Genomic DNA, 16,232 nt, shown 5'->3' with positions numbered 1-16,232 from the left:
TATTAACTCTCTGCATTTACATGGCGCCCACATCCATTCATTTCTCCCGGGAGGTGAGAACTCTCGTAGTGAACCATAGATTACAGGAATTGTCCAATTTCTGCTCAGGTTGGATCCTATTGGTATAATAGCAGCAAAGATAATAGCTTCTATTTCCACCCCTGTGGCTGGTCAGCTGCATTTATTATTTGGTTATTTCCTCTTTATGGTTAGGTAAATATTCTACTTAATAATCTAATGCATTCACTCATCTGTCAGCTATGAGTATGTGTTGCACAGCTGGAGCTTATATAAAGGTATAATTACAGTTTACAGTGTAGAATGACTGAAATTTAAGGGTGTTGGATGCAAATATGAGATGATAGACAAAGGAGATGAAATTCAGTTCTGATGAGTTTGAGTGTTTTGACAAAGTGACGAACAGACTAAGTTAAAGTAAGAGAAAACTGAACATTCAAGAAAATTAAATAAAACATTTTTAGCATAAATCAAAGAATATAAACTCAAAGTATTTCATGAAGATCTTATTAAAATGGGCCCTGAATAAAACCAAGGAGTGCCAACTGTGAATCTGCAATATTGGAAAAACTCATCAAGTAGGAAAAAGGGGAAGAAAAGTAAAGGAATTAAAAGACTAGAAGACAGATTGAGAGAGACTCGTACAATCAAATGGAGGAGACACAGTCAAAGGGTAAACAGCAAAGAGCGCTATAAAAAATTCAAAAGTTATCTAAAGTGGATGATGAGGATAAGGCTATGGTTTTTTTTCTTTGTGCTTGCTTGCTTGCCTTCTGTCCATTCTTTGTTTGGCACATCAATCAATCAGAGCAGCATTTGTCCCTCACGCTGCTGTGGCTTCTGATTGGATCACAGTGGTGATACATGAGTTTGAAATCCTTTGTCCTTCCAGACAACTCAGATCTCAAATTTCAGCATAGATACAACCCTGAAGTTCTTGTTTCTTTTCAGAGGTCTGCATGTTTTTTGGTTTTGGTTTTTTCTTCAGAAAAATACCACCAACAACAAAGGAATGATTCATGAGCATGCTTGGTTATTTTACATTGTTAGGATTAGCACTAGTGTTCAACAGCACAAGGATATATCCTTCTGACTGTTGGTTTACTGATAGTAAGCGGGACCACATTACAATATACACCATATCACCTTTTTGAACACCAGTGGCTGTTGATGATGGTCGGAATCATTCAAGCAGTTATCTGAATTAATTAACCTGATAAAGGACACAGAGGGAACAGGATTAAATTGCTTAATGGCCAAACATTTGACCATTGCTCCTCCATTTGGGCCACAGTTGTCCAAATAACCTTGTTCGTTTTTCCATCTAAATGCAAATGGATGGGTTTTGAAGAAAGTGGAAACCACTGCTATTTGCCATCTGCCCATTTGTGTGTGCACTATTGTGACCATTAGGTTTTGTTCTGGTATTGTACAAAATGCATGGCCTGCTCACTCCGCTATGAATTTCAAGAGGGTTTCAGATGGACCAGGACATGATGGGAGCAAAAGGTATTAATACATGTGTCATAAAAGTAATGAGGCTCAGTGCTTTTTGTTGATGGTGTCAGTGACCAGGAATGCAAAGGCAGGTTGGGGTACAGGTATTTTTGTGTGGTCTTTGAAATTATTATAAGGCGAAACCAGCCTCATTGTAATTCTCAGTGTATCCAAATCTGTTTTTTTGTCTTAGAGATATGCACACCGCGTTTGTTGGTGTGCCAGGACACACCTGGTTATAACAATGCTGAGATGGTTCTTATGCCCAACTCATCTTTTATATAGTCCTGTGAGAAATTAATCTCATAGAACGACCTTTAGCAGCAATAACCTTGAAGTAAACATTTTCTGTATGACTTTATCAACCTCTCACGTTGTTTTGTAGGAATTTTGACCCACTCTTCTTCATTAATTGCTTCAGTTCTGTGATTCTGCAGGTATTCATCTATGCACAGCTCTCTTAAGGCCAAGCCCCAGCATTTCAGTCAGGGTGAGGACTGGACCGTTCTACTGTAGATTCACTGATGTGCTTGGGATCATCATCCTGTTGCATGATCCAATTTTTAGGCCAAGCTTTATCTGTCCGACAGATGGCCTCACATTTGACTCTAGGATAGCTTGGTGTACCGAGGAGTTCACAATCAACTCAATGCCTGGAAGGTAGCTTGAGTTGACTGTTATTGTGAGTAACAGTGTACTGTAAATGAAATGAAAGGAAACGAAGTGAATAAAAGAAAAAACATACTCAGTATTTTTCTAATTATTCTGTAATGCACGTTGACATTTCACACTAACAGAGGCCTGTAGAGTCTGAATGTAGCTCTTTTTTGGGGGGGGGGATTTCACTGAGCATTGCGTGGTCAGCACCTAAATGCTCCACATCGGTAAACTGCTAAAACCTTTTGCTTTTTTAGAGGTGGTCAACTTCCAGATGATCAAGTAGATTTTATTAAGTGCATATAACTGTTATTTACCCCCAGAATTCCTATGGAAACACTTCCAGGACTGCATAGAGTCTTTTTTCACTGTAGATTATTGTAAGAGAGCCCTTTGGACTCATTTTTGAATGCAGAATTTTACTCTACATACTTTATCTAGATCATATTTATGGCCAATTTAGAATCACCAGCTAACCTGACATGCACTGGACTGTGTTAGGAAGCTAGAGTATCCATGGAAAGCACACAGAAGTGAACCCACCAGGATTCAAACCAGGAAACTTGCTGGGAGGCTCCAGTTTTGACCAAGTATGCCACCTGTGAAGGATTAATTAGTGAAGGAGTGCATTTTAACCCAAAGCACAGTCATTTCCTGAGCATGACCCTTGGCCCAACTATTAGACTGTATATAAAAGATGTGCATTGTAACACACATTATAAATTGGTATGTGGACTGGATTTTGAAGTGTTTCACCATTTTGATCATAGTTTCTGGAAAAGTTTTCAGGTAACATTAGGAAGCTTGACTAGGATAGTGCATCGAAGAGTGTTTCAGTAGATCGCCCACTTTTTTGCGAAATGGCTATCAGACGAGGGTAGTGAAACGTGAAAGGTGTGGCTCAAATCACAAACAAAAACAACAATTGTGTCTCACTGCTGAAACCATCATGTTTCCAAAGGTTGGCATTGCAAGCTTCACAGTTTTGCAACCTCTTAGTGAGTAGTTGGCGAGAGTTCAATACAAAGTACTGACTGTCAGGGCAATCTGCTAGCAACAAAAGCAATCGCAAGGAGGTTTTTGCTGCAGCATCATATATTTCTTTGTGACTACTTTCACCTAGAAACAGCAAGCAACCTCCTGCAAACACTTACCAACTGGCCCGAATTCACATTTTTCCCAGCCGTAAGCAGTAAGGTTTATGACCAGGCCTATGTGACAGAGACCTTACTTTGTATTTTACTTGCTTTTGGAGGAAAACTCCTGTGGCCATTTGATGAACTGCAGTTTTTGGTGCTTCTGCATCTGCATAATATCCAAGTCCTCCCCAGGTTCACTCTATGGGTTTCAGAGTTTTGTTATCTTGGACTTATATAAGCACACGTTGTTAAACTCATATATACAACACACATGGTTTGCTTTAATAATTTGTAAACAAACAGAAAAATGCACAAGAACAGTCATAATTTGTTTGTTGAAGCCTTTAAGTTAGTCTCCGGTTATTTGTGCAGTTACATAGACGTGTTGTCATTCATACCACATTTATCTGTATTATAAAAACTCCTCTTTGACTATGAAAGACAAAACATTTCTAAATAAAAAGGACAACAAAGCCTGTATGGCAGCCAATGAACTTCACAACTTTTTAAAAAGAGTAAGTGGCTATAGAGCTATACTGCATGAACAGGAAATATTGCACATAGAGAAAAGGCTCTTGGGATGACATCATTATTAATTAAGTGAAAAGAAGGAGCAGAAGTTTGTGAGATTAGTCGAGCAAGTTGGATGAACACATATCTGTCTAAAGCAGTCTATTAATCACGCCTTCTTCAAATGGCCCTCATTTGTGCAAGCACTTTCCAATATAGGAAGAAAAAAATCGTGTACAAAGACAGTAAAGTTGGAAAAAAGACGACCTCAAACTGACATCATTAAATGCATATCTGACATTAAAAAATAAAGTGGCACATTAAAGTAAAGAAATACATTTCTTGAACTTAAGATACATTTGGCCAACCTTTCATGCTCCACAACGTAAATCAATTTTAAATGTATTGTTATGACAAGAAATGAAGCACACTTAAGGAAAACGTGCAACAATGCATGAGCGTACTTCAGCATAATCACAGAATTGATTTGAATGAGACATTGCTTTCCTTTGAAGTTTTCCATTTAAATTGCACAGTCCAAATCATAAGTAACATTGTATCCAAGTTTGTATATACAGTAGCTGACCACTCAAATATCTAAAGAAACAACAATTTTCCTGATATCTTACTTGTCCCAGTCTGCTGAGAGTTGTCACAAAGAGACACGATTTTAATTTCTTATTTCCTGACATTTTGGGAATGGAAATAGCAAGTCTGTAGAAATACAAAGGTTATTCTGAGGAGCATTTCTGACCTTTAATGAAAACGTAATGTAATTTCTGGCCTTTATACCATAAACTGAGCTACAATATAAAAGTTGGATGTAGCTTTAAATCTCAAATTTTATAAAAGTCTATCAGAAAATGACTGTACTGCTCATTTGATGTGTGACACTTTCTGTATGAGTTCATAGTTTAAATTGTTAGTTACAAATTATCTTTAATTTAGCAGGATGTTTATTTATAAAAGGTGTGAAAGTGTTTTTGGATCTCCATCAGACACACGCCTTCAGCAGAAATGCTTAAGTTGGTGGCTACGTCCATCTTTTATATTCAGTCTAGGCTTAAATTAAGATGGGACTTGTCTTAGTGAGAAAGCTATTTTTTTGGACATGTGACCATTTCCTAAAGGAGGTGCTTAACTGGCTTTCCTTGAGATTTGAATTGGGAATTGGGCAGGAAGCAGCATGACACTCCACCTGTTGTTAAAAAGTGCAATGGCACGCTTAAATTTTCCTGCACTTAATAGAAATTTGCCTTAAAAAACTGTCTTTGGCAAACTTTATGACACATTGTGGCGAGTCCATTTAGAAAACCCAAGCCCTGAAGGAATTACACAAATCCTAACAGCCACACTTCTATTAATAGTATAAAATTTGGACCCCAACTGTCTCACTTCCTGGACTGGATCTTCATATAGGAACCGAGAAAACCTTTCCCACCCCCAGGCCAACTGAAAACAGAACCACAGTATTTTCACGTACCTGTTATCCCATAAAACTTTAATAAATCTTATTCGAGCAAAGTTTAAACAACTTTCAATAACAATTGGAAGATTGATATACCTAATGGTTGTTTTGCCTGCAAAGTTTGAGACTTCTTCAATTGAATTTTTGAGGTATATATACTGTAACATCTCTCACCATATAGGTTTTCACTGCTGGTTCTGCTGGTAAATTATAGTCAATAATATTGCACAGAAAGCAAAGACAACAAGCATGATTGTTCAATTAAGAGCATATGGGATTCCATACAATAAGGCATTGCTTTAATGAAAATATCTCAAACATTTTAATCAATGCTTCACTAACAGGCGATTGTGATGTCCTCTTTAGTACCGATTGGTCCATCACATCGACAAACTATTACACAACCTGTGCACTTCTTAACACTGAGTGCTTGATATGTAGAGATGGAAGCAGCTGGCCAATCACAAACTCAGAATTATGGATGGATGGGGTTACGGATGACAAAGCAAGGATATGGAAATTCAGCAAATTTGAATGACCATCAGGCTCCGTTTTCACCTGTAGATTTATTTCTGCAGACTGAAGCTGCCAGTCAACACTGGTAAAAGGTTTTTTCACACACAATCATTCTATGCTACAAGCACAGTTAGAAAAGAAAAAAATTCCCCCCAGATATATATTAAATCCACATATTTTGCCGACATCTGTGGAAATAATGCTATTTGGGGGAATTCACCTTATCTAAAACAAAATTTTAAAGTAGGAATCAAGGATTCCAGGTGGGAGAAAAAAATAATGCCGGAGGGCCAGCTTTTCTAGGTTAATGCTGCTAATATAGCCTATTTACAATCTCCTATTATATGCAACAAAAATAGCCTCGTTTTTCACTAATAAGCTGATATGTTCTGGCCATTCACCGAAGAAGAAGAAGAAGAAGAAGAGAAAACTTAATCGAAAAAAGGGAAGTCATTAATTGTGCTTTTTAACCCACAAATCCACTTCATCATCGAAATGGGACAATTCAAGAGGCACCATCTGAAGTGCTTACATCAGTTAATGAGAATCTCTAAAGCTATAACAAGGACTGAAAATACAAATAGTAAATATATTATATTTATATATTTATAAAGTTGATACAATTCCCTTCCAGTCCCAAATCCAGTTTAAAAAATATTTTCTTCACATTGTCTAATGTCCGACATGAAGGATCTTTGTGTCGCCGCGCAAAGCCCTTATGATGCTCTAAGAGAGAAATGTCTTTGCCAGGGTTTGATTCTAATTATCCAAAATCTGGATGACACAGAAAGCTTGTGCTAAAAAGCCGGAAGAGTTCTTTTTTTGTTCTTTTTTCTTAAATGCAGGAGGTTGTTTTGATGAGAAGACTGAACAGTTCTGCTGAGTATCCTTCTGTTGATGTTGGTGGTGGGTCTCAGGAATGCTTCAACCCCGGAGTTAAACAGTTACCTCGTTCTTACTGGCAGTGTGGTATGTGTGGTGGTGGCCGGGAATGTACTGCAGGTGGTCCACCGTGTGTGTTCGTCGGGAAGCAAACGCCTGCCTCTTAGACGTGGTCACTTGGTGGTTGACCGTCAGCGTGTTGTAGGAGTCGGTGGAGGCACTGGGTTGAGAGTGCATCTTGGTCACCTTGTGGCGGTCCATAACTGGCGTGGTGGGTATCAGCATGTCAGCATGAGACAACGCCCTCGCCATGGCCTTCTCACGGAACTTGTCACGCCTCATTGCTGGGGATAACAACAGCGGATCCTGGGAATGGAGGCGGTCCGCTGAGAGCAGCTGCTCTTCCGAGAGGTGGCGGCTGCTTCCATATGCTGCGGCCGCCATCACACCGTATGAAGACAGGCCGTACTCTCCACGTCGCGGCGTCCTGGGAGGAGACAGGACGTGGTCCTGCGACATGGCCCTTTGGACTCGACGGGGACGTTGCCGCTGCTGGTGCTGCTGGTGCTGCTGGTGTTGCTGGGGTTCTGCGTTCAGCTTCACCATGTGGGTCGGTCCCCGTCCACCAAAGTCAGGATGATGCTTCCTGGCGTAGTAGTCATCTATGTCTTTATCACCTGGGGAGTTAAAGACAATGATCATCAGGGAGAGGCAGGCGCATTTAGTCTTAATGGCTTTGCTTTGAATGGCTATAATTTTGGATAGCTTGGCTTATGACACATCTCTCCGCAGCTAGCTTTATTTCAACAAATTAGCAAAATGCACCCATCAATCACTGAAACAGCAACATTGCATCCCTGGTCAAAAATAGCTGCAGTACACTGGCAAAAACTGCAGTGTGGCTTATGAGGTGGAAAGACAGATGGGGGGTGGGGGTGCTGTTTCCATGCTCAACAGTGGGAGTCAGGAACCTTTCTTATAAACCAGGAAATTATGAGCATCCACCCAGTTTCTTAACTGTTTATCCAGCTTATGATCAGGGGCAGCCTGATCCTGTCTCCCCTCTCATAGGGCAAAAGGAAGGATACGCTCTTGGCAAGTCACAAGTCCAGAACAAACAGCGAAAGGCTGACAATCACACATTCATACCCATGGCCAAGTCTTTAAACTGTGGGAGGAAAACTAAGAGAGTACTAGGAGAACATGCAAATACAGAAAGGCACCGGTAGATCAGGGAACGCTGAATAAACATGTTTATGTCGTTTATGTACACAGGAACATCATGGTGAGCTTAGCTGTACTGACCTTCAGACTGTCACATAATGCCCGACGATCGTCACTCTGCTCTTTCGGTATGAGTAATATAATCCAGTGGCGTCTAACCCTGGACTGTCAGCAGTATAAGTCAGTGTGTTAGGAATCAAAGGTTGCAAGAATAATCCCACCTTGTAGCTCATGAATTAAAAATTATCTTATTTCCACTTGATTTACAAAGAGTTCTGGGTAATAAGCCCCCGTTGCTAGAAAGTCTAAATTTGGTCCAATCATGACACAATGTGTTGAGTAAATATTAAAGCAAATTGCTCATTGCCAAAATGTTTCCTGGGCAAGTTGTGCTTTGCAGCATATTAGATCATTTTTCATTCTGATACGTTTTACTAATCAAAACAAATTATTGCACAAGCAAGAGCCTGTACCTGCATCAGAAAAAGACTCCCCAGTCTTGGTGTCCACCTCTAAGGAGACTCCTTACTGAGCATAAAATCTCTTTTCTGTGGCTATTTGGGTAATTAGAAGCATTCTGTCTACTATTACTGACGACCAGGCTCATGCCATTTGTGTGGCTCAGTACAGATGACGGTTGCGTAGTGCGTCTCGCGACATCATTAAATCAAATAACAAAACACTCAGCTGCGGCGGCAGATTAAACCGGTCTTTCACAAAAATGTGATCCCCACGGTAATAATGGCAGTGAGAACTGATAATATAATCCCACACCAGCTGGAAAGTGCTATTCAAAGCAGTTTGAATTGTTTTGTCCCTTCCCTTCATGAAAAACAGGATAACTCCAAGCTCTTGTCAATGTATTTGTCCTTCAGGATTGAGAACACTCATAAGCAAGCCACAGTACTCAACAGTTCATGCGCGGGTGGTGCCTGAACGGGCAACCAGTGATTTAATCCTCTGCCAGAAAGCAGGCCGCCGCTCCACTGTGTGCACACACTCCTAATGGTAAAATCATTACCGCAGTATTAGCCACAGGTAGCTCTCAGCAGACTTCTGTCTACCTGGTTTTTGGCTGTGCTCACAAAAAGGGGAAGGCTACCAAGGAGCCTGCCTGATTAACTATTGTGCTGAGCAGTTGTTACCTCTGCAGTAGTTAATTACTGCAGAACACAGAGGTTGAATTGGCGCTTTAGGACTATATCACGCTTCACCAGGTCGTGGAGAAAGGGGATGATGGGAATTGTTTGTCTGGATGCTCGTCTCTCTGGGAGAGATGTCACGCCTGGATACAGAAGGTCACCTTATTTTCTCCCACTCAGAGGTTTTAATGTCCACTACTCTGTGCATTCCTAATGAGGGAAGCCCAACTCTTGCCTGTGGCGATGTGGTCTAGCATTCTTCCCCGAAGGGTTGGTTTAGATATGACATTACGGCGGGAAATGTCAACCGAACTACAAGTATAGACACAACTGACAAGCTGTGGCTCATATCTCTAATGACAGGTCAAAGTGAAGTTTCCAGTCAATAAGATCTCAAGAGTTGCACTCAGATAATGATATGGCATAAATAAGAAAAAAAAACCCACAACACGGAGCAGAGTCTATGTAACCTTAGGGTCTGAAGAGGGAAGATTAAAGATTAAATTAGCATTCATTCCTTATAGTAAAATGTCTTAAACTATGGTCTATGTGAACACCACCATGGGGATATCTGAGGTTGCAAAAAGTCTCATAAAAAGTCTATTAGAAGCAACTTTCAGACTTCGTTTACAAAAGGATGACCATCTGTGGTATTTTCTGCTAACTTGTTTGCTAAGGACTTGTCAGTCCTTAGCTAATGAGCAAGCAGTTTAAGAGTCTTCAAAACCCCTCCTCCCATATATTTTTTGCAGTCAAGATGCCTGAAAAGCTCATCTTGAGGCTTGAAAACAGGAATTTGCAAACCAACAGGTGACGTCACAGTAACTACAGTAACCGTCTTAACTGTGGTGCAAAAAGCCTGTTTTAATATAGAAGTCTATGAGAAAATGACTGTATTGCTTTTACAATTTATGACCTCAGTAACCACTTTTCTGTTCAGTTTATTGTCTCAATCTCTACTTTTTTTTATACAACTCAGTGTTTATCTTGGAAATTATGGTCCCATTTAGATGGATGCTGAAGGATGTCATTCTTTAGGGCTCGAATGCTTTGCTATTGACACATCACTACTGCAGTGTTTTCAGTTTCTCAACACCAAGATAGCGATGTAGTAAGATGTAGCAAGCCCCCCCCCCCCTTTCTATACATTGTTTACTTTTATATTTGAAGTCAAAGCGTTCACAGGACAGGACAAGAACAGATCAGAAAACAAGAGATGCTTTTTGTTGCAATCAGCTGAAATGAGCAATTTTTTCCTTTCTGCCACTGAGGTAAGTAAAGTCATCCTCGAAATGGTCTGTTCCTCTATAACTGCCTCCGCTTCCATTTGATTTAGGTCTTATTCTTTATGGATGTACACATGTTCCACTGTTTACAGTGTAAGTGGCTGAAATGATTTAAGAAGGGCAATGGAAATTGCTTTATCTCATCTCTGCGGCACAGATAAAACGCAGCACTTTACTGTTAAAATGATTGCGAGAGGCTGAAGGGTCCCAAATGTGAAGCAGAGCTACAACACAGGAAATTGCTAACAACTGCTAATTAAACCCCAGCTCCCACTTTGCTAGATTACATTCAGTATAGCCAGTGTATTTATGTGTCAGCTATTGATCACAGAACACCGTAATCATATAATGCACTAACACTCGTGAAATTGGTAGAACATCAATTATAAAGTGATCTTTAGAGGTTTGGAGTAGGAGTGGCAGAATGTAAAAGGGGGATATGGTAATATCATTTAGGTATTTCTTTTTGGGCGGATTAAAAGTGGCTTATTTGTTCTAAAAGGTGTTTTAATCCCTTTTAAGGGTGATTAAGGGGAAAAACAGCAGAGCCAAATATGATTGGTTTCTCCTTCTTTGTGCCGCCTCCTTGGAGGAGCTAAGCGGGTTATTTTAGAGCTGCGTCCTCAATCCCTGCATCGTTGACATCGTTGAAGGACGGAGAGGATGGAAGCGCCTCTCTCGCTCTCTCTCTCATACACACACAAAAACTACACACCAGAAATGATTTATAATTGCCAATTTTAAATTGCAAATAAACCATGCTAATTTAATTTAGTAATCATCGTCTCTCCAGATGGTTTCATTAAAATTGCAACTAATTATATTACTTTTAGGCTTGTTTCCAAAGATCTCACTCATGCTAGAACTTCTTTTTTCTTCAAGGGATGACTTTCCTTGCGTGTTTGACAAATTCTGCCGGGCCCCTGTCTCAAATTCGAAAAGCTTCTTTGTAGTTCAGCATGATTCATCTCTGTGATTTTCTGTGTTTGTACAGGACTCCGGCAAGATAAGAGCAAAGCCCTGAGTTGATAAGTGAAAGAAAAGGCAAACTTATAAAAGACAAATGTGGAATGCGCTGAGAGGAGATTGCTCTGATGCATGTTTTTCTATCACATAACCACACAGTGTAAAAAAGGACCAGTGACATGTTTAAGTGGATTTCTCTGTGTGCGTACCTTGTCTTAAGATTGCTCCTGATGCTTTGAGGGTTTTATTTGAACCATTTTTGCAGACTCTTGTGGAGCTCTTTCTGAGCTTGAAAGGGAAAACTTAAATACACCCAGAAGTCACCGATGAAATGTGCACTTTCTGGGTGCTAAAGCTATAAGTGAGTAGGATAAAAGCAATTTTATATATACATATAATATATATGCTAGTTGTTAATAGTCATGCCAGCCCACATCAGCTGCTGGAATGACTGATCTGCTTCAGCTTTATATGTTTGGTGGAATTTTAGAGTATTTAGAGGATACTATTTAAAAAGAGTTTTTCCTTCCCACTGTCGCCAAAGGGGACAAAGGGGGTCATATGATTGTTGGGTTTTTCTCTGTATGTATGTCTACCTTATAATATAAAGCGCTTTGAGGCGACTCTTGTTGTGATTTGGTGCTGTATAAATATAACTGAATTGAATTGAACTATTTAATGCCCCACTCACACAGGCCTAGATACTGGTTGGCAACCACCAGTTGCTAGAGAAAAAGGAGGATGCTCTTGGTTGCAAGTGGTTGCTGGAGGTTATAGGGGGTTGCTGTGAAATTGTCTGTAAAGCCAAGGACACACAGACCTAAAGATCTGCCAGTGGCTCAGTGAGTAAGGAAAAATGTGTCTTCCCCGACAGATTGGCAAGCGATTGCTTGCTGTTTGGTAGGAAATAGGTATATGCTGCTGGAACAAAAACCTCCTTATTATTGCATTGCACCGGTCGCCTATATTTTGTATAGAAGATGCATGTGTATATCTTTTTGATACAAATGTGTTGAGGTACTTTTAATACAGTTGTTGAGTTTGATTAATTTTGGCTACATGGAAACATGCCCCAGAAACGTCAAGCATGAATAAGGCTATATGCAATCAATATTTGATTATAAAATCTCACTAAATATGTCAACTCAGTGGACCCTTACAATCCACATGCCCAGCCTAGAAATTAGCAAAGCTGCAGTTTAATGACCTGGGATTGAATTAATTTGCAAGATAAACATAACATTAAATAAACAGCTTCATTTAAAGATCGCATTAAAAAAACTGTTTTATGAACACAATTTTTTAATTCTTAAATAGTCGAGGTTTCCTGTTTGTTTTCTTGTTCATGCCTCATGTCCCATCTTACTGTGCAATAAAAGTAAATGTAATTTACTGTCGTTTAGGGAAGATCTTCCACACAGATGAAGCATACCTCAGGAAACTTGTGGCTTTAATGAAAGTTAAATAAATGAAACAAAACTTGACTCATCACATGAAACCATTCTATGAACCAGTGGACAATGCACCAGTCAGGAGGTTAAAGCAGCATCCACGTTATCATCAAACTGAAAATGTCACCATGAGGATAATGAACTGCAATATTGGCGGGACATTAAAGTGCCATCCAGTTGTTGTATAGAAGCCACTGAGCTGAAAAAAAAAATGGTTCTTAATATGTCATTAAGAGACATTAGCAACATGACATGGGCCACAGATGGAACTAAATTACACGCCAATTAGATGTCAGTCTATGAGCCGATAGATGAGTGGATGGGAATGAGTGTGGAGCCTCTGAGCGAGCTGTCATGCATTTTAAAAAGTTTATTTCCCTAAAAAGGTGAAAAGTGAGAGTACTATCTGTATGATGAGCCAACAAACATCTGGAGGTAGTTATCGTGATGCATGTCTCTGTAATGGTCATTGAGATGTTTCATCAGGCCTGGCGTGGTGAATCGAACAACCCCTAATGCACAGGCCCGACATGAGGGTGATGTCATCGCCTGTGTTTTTGCAGCGTATCAGGTATGACACAGCGATGGAGGACGACTGAAGGACCACTTGTTAGATCTGTGGAAAGTATTTACTTAAGTCAGACTTGAGGGCCAGCTCGTAGGAGGGCGGCAGATGGCTCAGGTTCTGGAAGGATCTGGAGAGGGACAGGTCGTAGGCTTCCGTGGCTGAGGTCAGGATGTTGTTCATCCGCTGGGGTCGCTCTACAGGGGACAGGGGAGGAAGTGGTGCACTGCAGTCAGCACACAGTCAGTCAAAAGGATGGGCTATACACTGGGAGTCTTTACTTGAGGGAAAAGGAAAGGAAAGTGATGCAGTGGGAAATGTGCGTTGAGAAAGATTGAGCAGGACTACAGAGCATTTAGGGGCTGTTTCACACATGCTGCTGGAATTTATTCAACTTTTGGTAAAAAATCAATCAATCAATCAATCAATCAATCAATAAATAACTGAGACATTGAACAGGAAGTTAGAGTATTAAAAATGTGAATGTGGGCACGGGTAACTGTGAAAACCACTGTAACTACACCCGCCATATCTGATGTGCATGCTGGTCAGATTTGGGCTGTTTTAAAGTCAAAAGTAACAGAAAAGGCCAGCTGTTTCTGTCTTATACTCCATATGCTCCTTGTTCCTCCTCCATCCACTCATGAAATGATGTTGCACAGATTTCCTCTGATCAATGTCAAAAGTGTTGCTTGCTTGCGTCCGTCTGCAACTTTTTCTTGATTCTTTCCCTTTGTTTTCAAAGTCACTCTCACCCTTTTATATTTAAGCCTGGTACGTGGCTCCATTCAGGTGAGAAAATCTTTTCTCTTGTGACATTTGGATAGTTTATTTTGGGTATACGTGAATATGTCCTTAAGATATTTGCATTACTTCTCTCTGAAATGCCAAAAACTTGGGCTCGCTCCAAATGATCACTGTCATTTTTCTTCTGAACTGTGGTGCTTGTTAAAAATAGCCACAACTTCTCGGTGAACTTTGGCGTCATTTCAGCTTGTGATGTCCTGTTTTTTTGGAATCTGGCATGGCCAGGCAAACATCTCTACATGCATTTCATTTTCAAGATGAACAATTCTGCCAAAAACTTTACAAATCCTTGTTTTTCATTTCAACATTTGTTGACCAATAGCTACCAGTGCGCCAGCCTTAACTACTTTATGGACAAAAGTCCCACTGCCACTGGTGGAAAAAAATCAAGTATGCATAGAACTCAGTGAATTCGAGCATGGTATTCTCATAGGATGCCACTCTTACAACAAAATTTCCTTCCTACTAGATATTCCACAGTCAACTGTAAACTGTATTTTTGCAGAATGGCACAGCATCTCAACCAGTGCTGAGGCACATGGTGCATGAAATTCACCAGTAATTCCAGACTTCCAAAACTCCTCTGGGATTAACATCAGCACAGAACTGAGCACTGGGAGCTTCATGGTATAGGTTTCCATTGCTGAGCAGCTTCTGAAGGTGTAATGTAAAGGTAGCTCAGTACTTTTGACCATATAGTGTATCTGTTGGTTGCAATCAGTAAAGTATATGGATGCATAATGTGAACCAAGCTTGCTGGGATTGGCTGATAGTTTACACTTCAACCTTTTGTCTAAACATGGCTACTTCTGGCTCTAAGAACTTCTCAGACGGAGATCCCAGTTTGGAAAATGTAATTTTTCTTTGCTGGACAGAAACATACTCAGAACTTTAAAAAGAAGAGATAACATGTTTGACTGAACTGAACTAAAAACTAAAAAGTCAGAATGGGCTGTATTTTAGAAAGGACTATGCTTAACAAAGAGCGCTTTGCTTGGTAAGGCTGAGGATTTTGTGTCAAGGCATTTCAAGGATATTATTTACTGAAGTTGCAGCTTCAATGAAATGACTAATTTGTCTTCTTTGCAGTTCTGAGTCAGCGGGAAACTGCGTCACTCAACTGCATCTAAGCAGCTCAAACGACAGATCATTATCGCATGCCTTTAACAGTTCATCTGGGGATATCTGTGATATGTATGACACCATTACAGCTCCCTGCACTGCACAGAGCTCCTGTGGCTTCAGAATTTAGGACGCCCAGTCACGGGTCAGGAGGCGCGGTGGGCGGAAAGGGCTGGGATTCAGGCAGGGACGCGGGTGCTGGATTTAAAAATAGGACCGGGCAACTACTGCAGCAAGGAGGATAGGGACACACAACATCAAGGAACATATGGTGTAGAGGGGAGACATTCACAGAATCAGAAAGTGTGTGTGGGGGTTTGTGGGGTAGATAGAGCCGGTTAGGTTGAGTGAAGGAAGAGGAAAGAAAAAAAATGCGTGAAGAAAAGATTTTAAGGTTGGACTAAAGGTCATGGATTGTAATGCAGCAACGTGAAGTTTTGCAACTGCAAAAAATACACAAGCGCTTGAACAAAAGGAAAGAAAAGGAGAATAATGACCCTCAGTGTGCAGGAAAAGAATTCAGTTGCTACTTTACATGAATTATGTTAAAGAAAAACTGATGAAAAGATACACATAAACACCATGTGTATGTGTATTACTTACCGTATCTCATTTGTCTGTGGGCTAACAAATCCAAGTGAGAAAGAAAGGATCAATAACAATCAATGTGCACAGTATGTTTCAAACTAGAGGTTGCCCTTGGTCAAAAACAATATTGCAGGAATGCTGCCAAGGGTTAACAAAAACGTCCAAACCAGCAACTCTTGAATTATGCATTGCAGCTATGATCCTCATCAGAAGCTAAATAGACTTCAAAAGTGCTGTTTGAAGAGTTTTATTTGGTTCTGAAAGCACTTTCGAAACCCATTTTCCCATGAAAAGCCGCCCTGTTTAAGAGGCAGACAAGTGCAGGCAGGATGTGGATGGCAGCGCTCCGTTAATGGTAAAAAACTTTGTTTAATGACTCAATGACGATAACTTA

The 16,232-nt window shown here is 40.2% G+C and overlaps 1 protein-coding gene across 3 annotated transcripts in view; it reads right to left on the bottom strand.

The window, feature by feature from the left end:
- Positions 1-3,638: 3,638 nt before the first annotated feature.
- LOC100705402 (shisa family member 6) overlaps positions 3,639-16,232 on the bottom strand; it is an 85,361-nt gene continuing 72,767 nt past the window's right edge. The window contains exons 7-9 of one of the 3 annotated variants that reach the window (XM_025906452.1): positions 15,854-15,874; positions 13,390-13,518; positions 3,639-7,364 (exon numbers count right to left, since the gene is read on the bottom strand). In XM_025906452.1, coding sequence (XP_025762237.1) covers positions 6,742-7,364; positions 13,390-13,518; positions 15,854-15,874 — 773 coding nt within the window. In that variant the 3' untranslated portion in view covers positions 3,639-6,741. The remainder of the gene's footprint in view (positions 7,365-13,389; positions 13,519-15,853; positions 15,875-16,232) is intronic. The other 2 variants (XM_019357619.2, XM_025906453.1) reach the window with 2 other exon arrangements.

Source organism: Oreochromis niloticus, linkage group LG4, assembly GCF_001858045.2.
Source record: "Oreochromis niloticus isolate F11D_XX linkage group LG4, O_niloticus_UMD_NMBU, whole genome shotgun sequence".
NCBI lineage: Eukaryota > Metazoa > Chordata > Actinopteri > Cichliformes > Cichlidae > Oreochromis > Oreochromis niloticus.
This window is presented reverse-complemented; position numbering and strand designations above follow the sequence as displayed.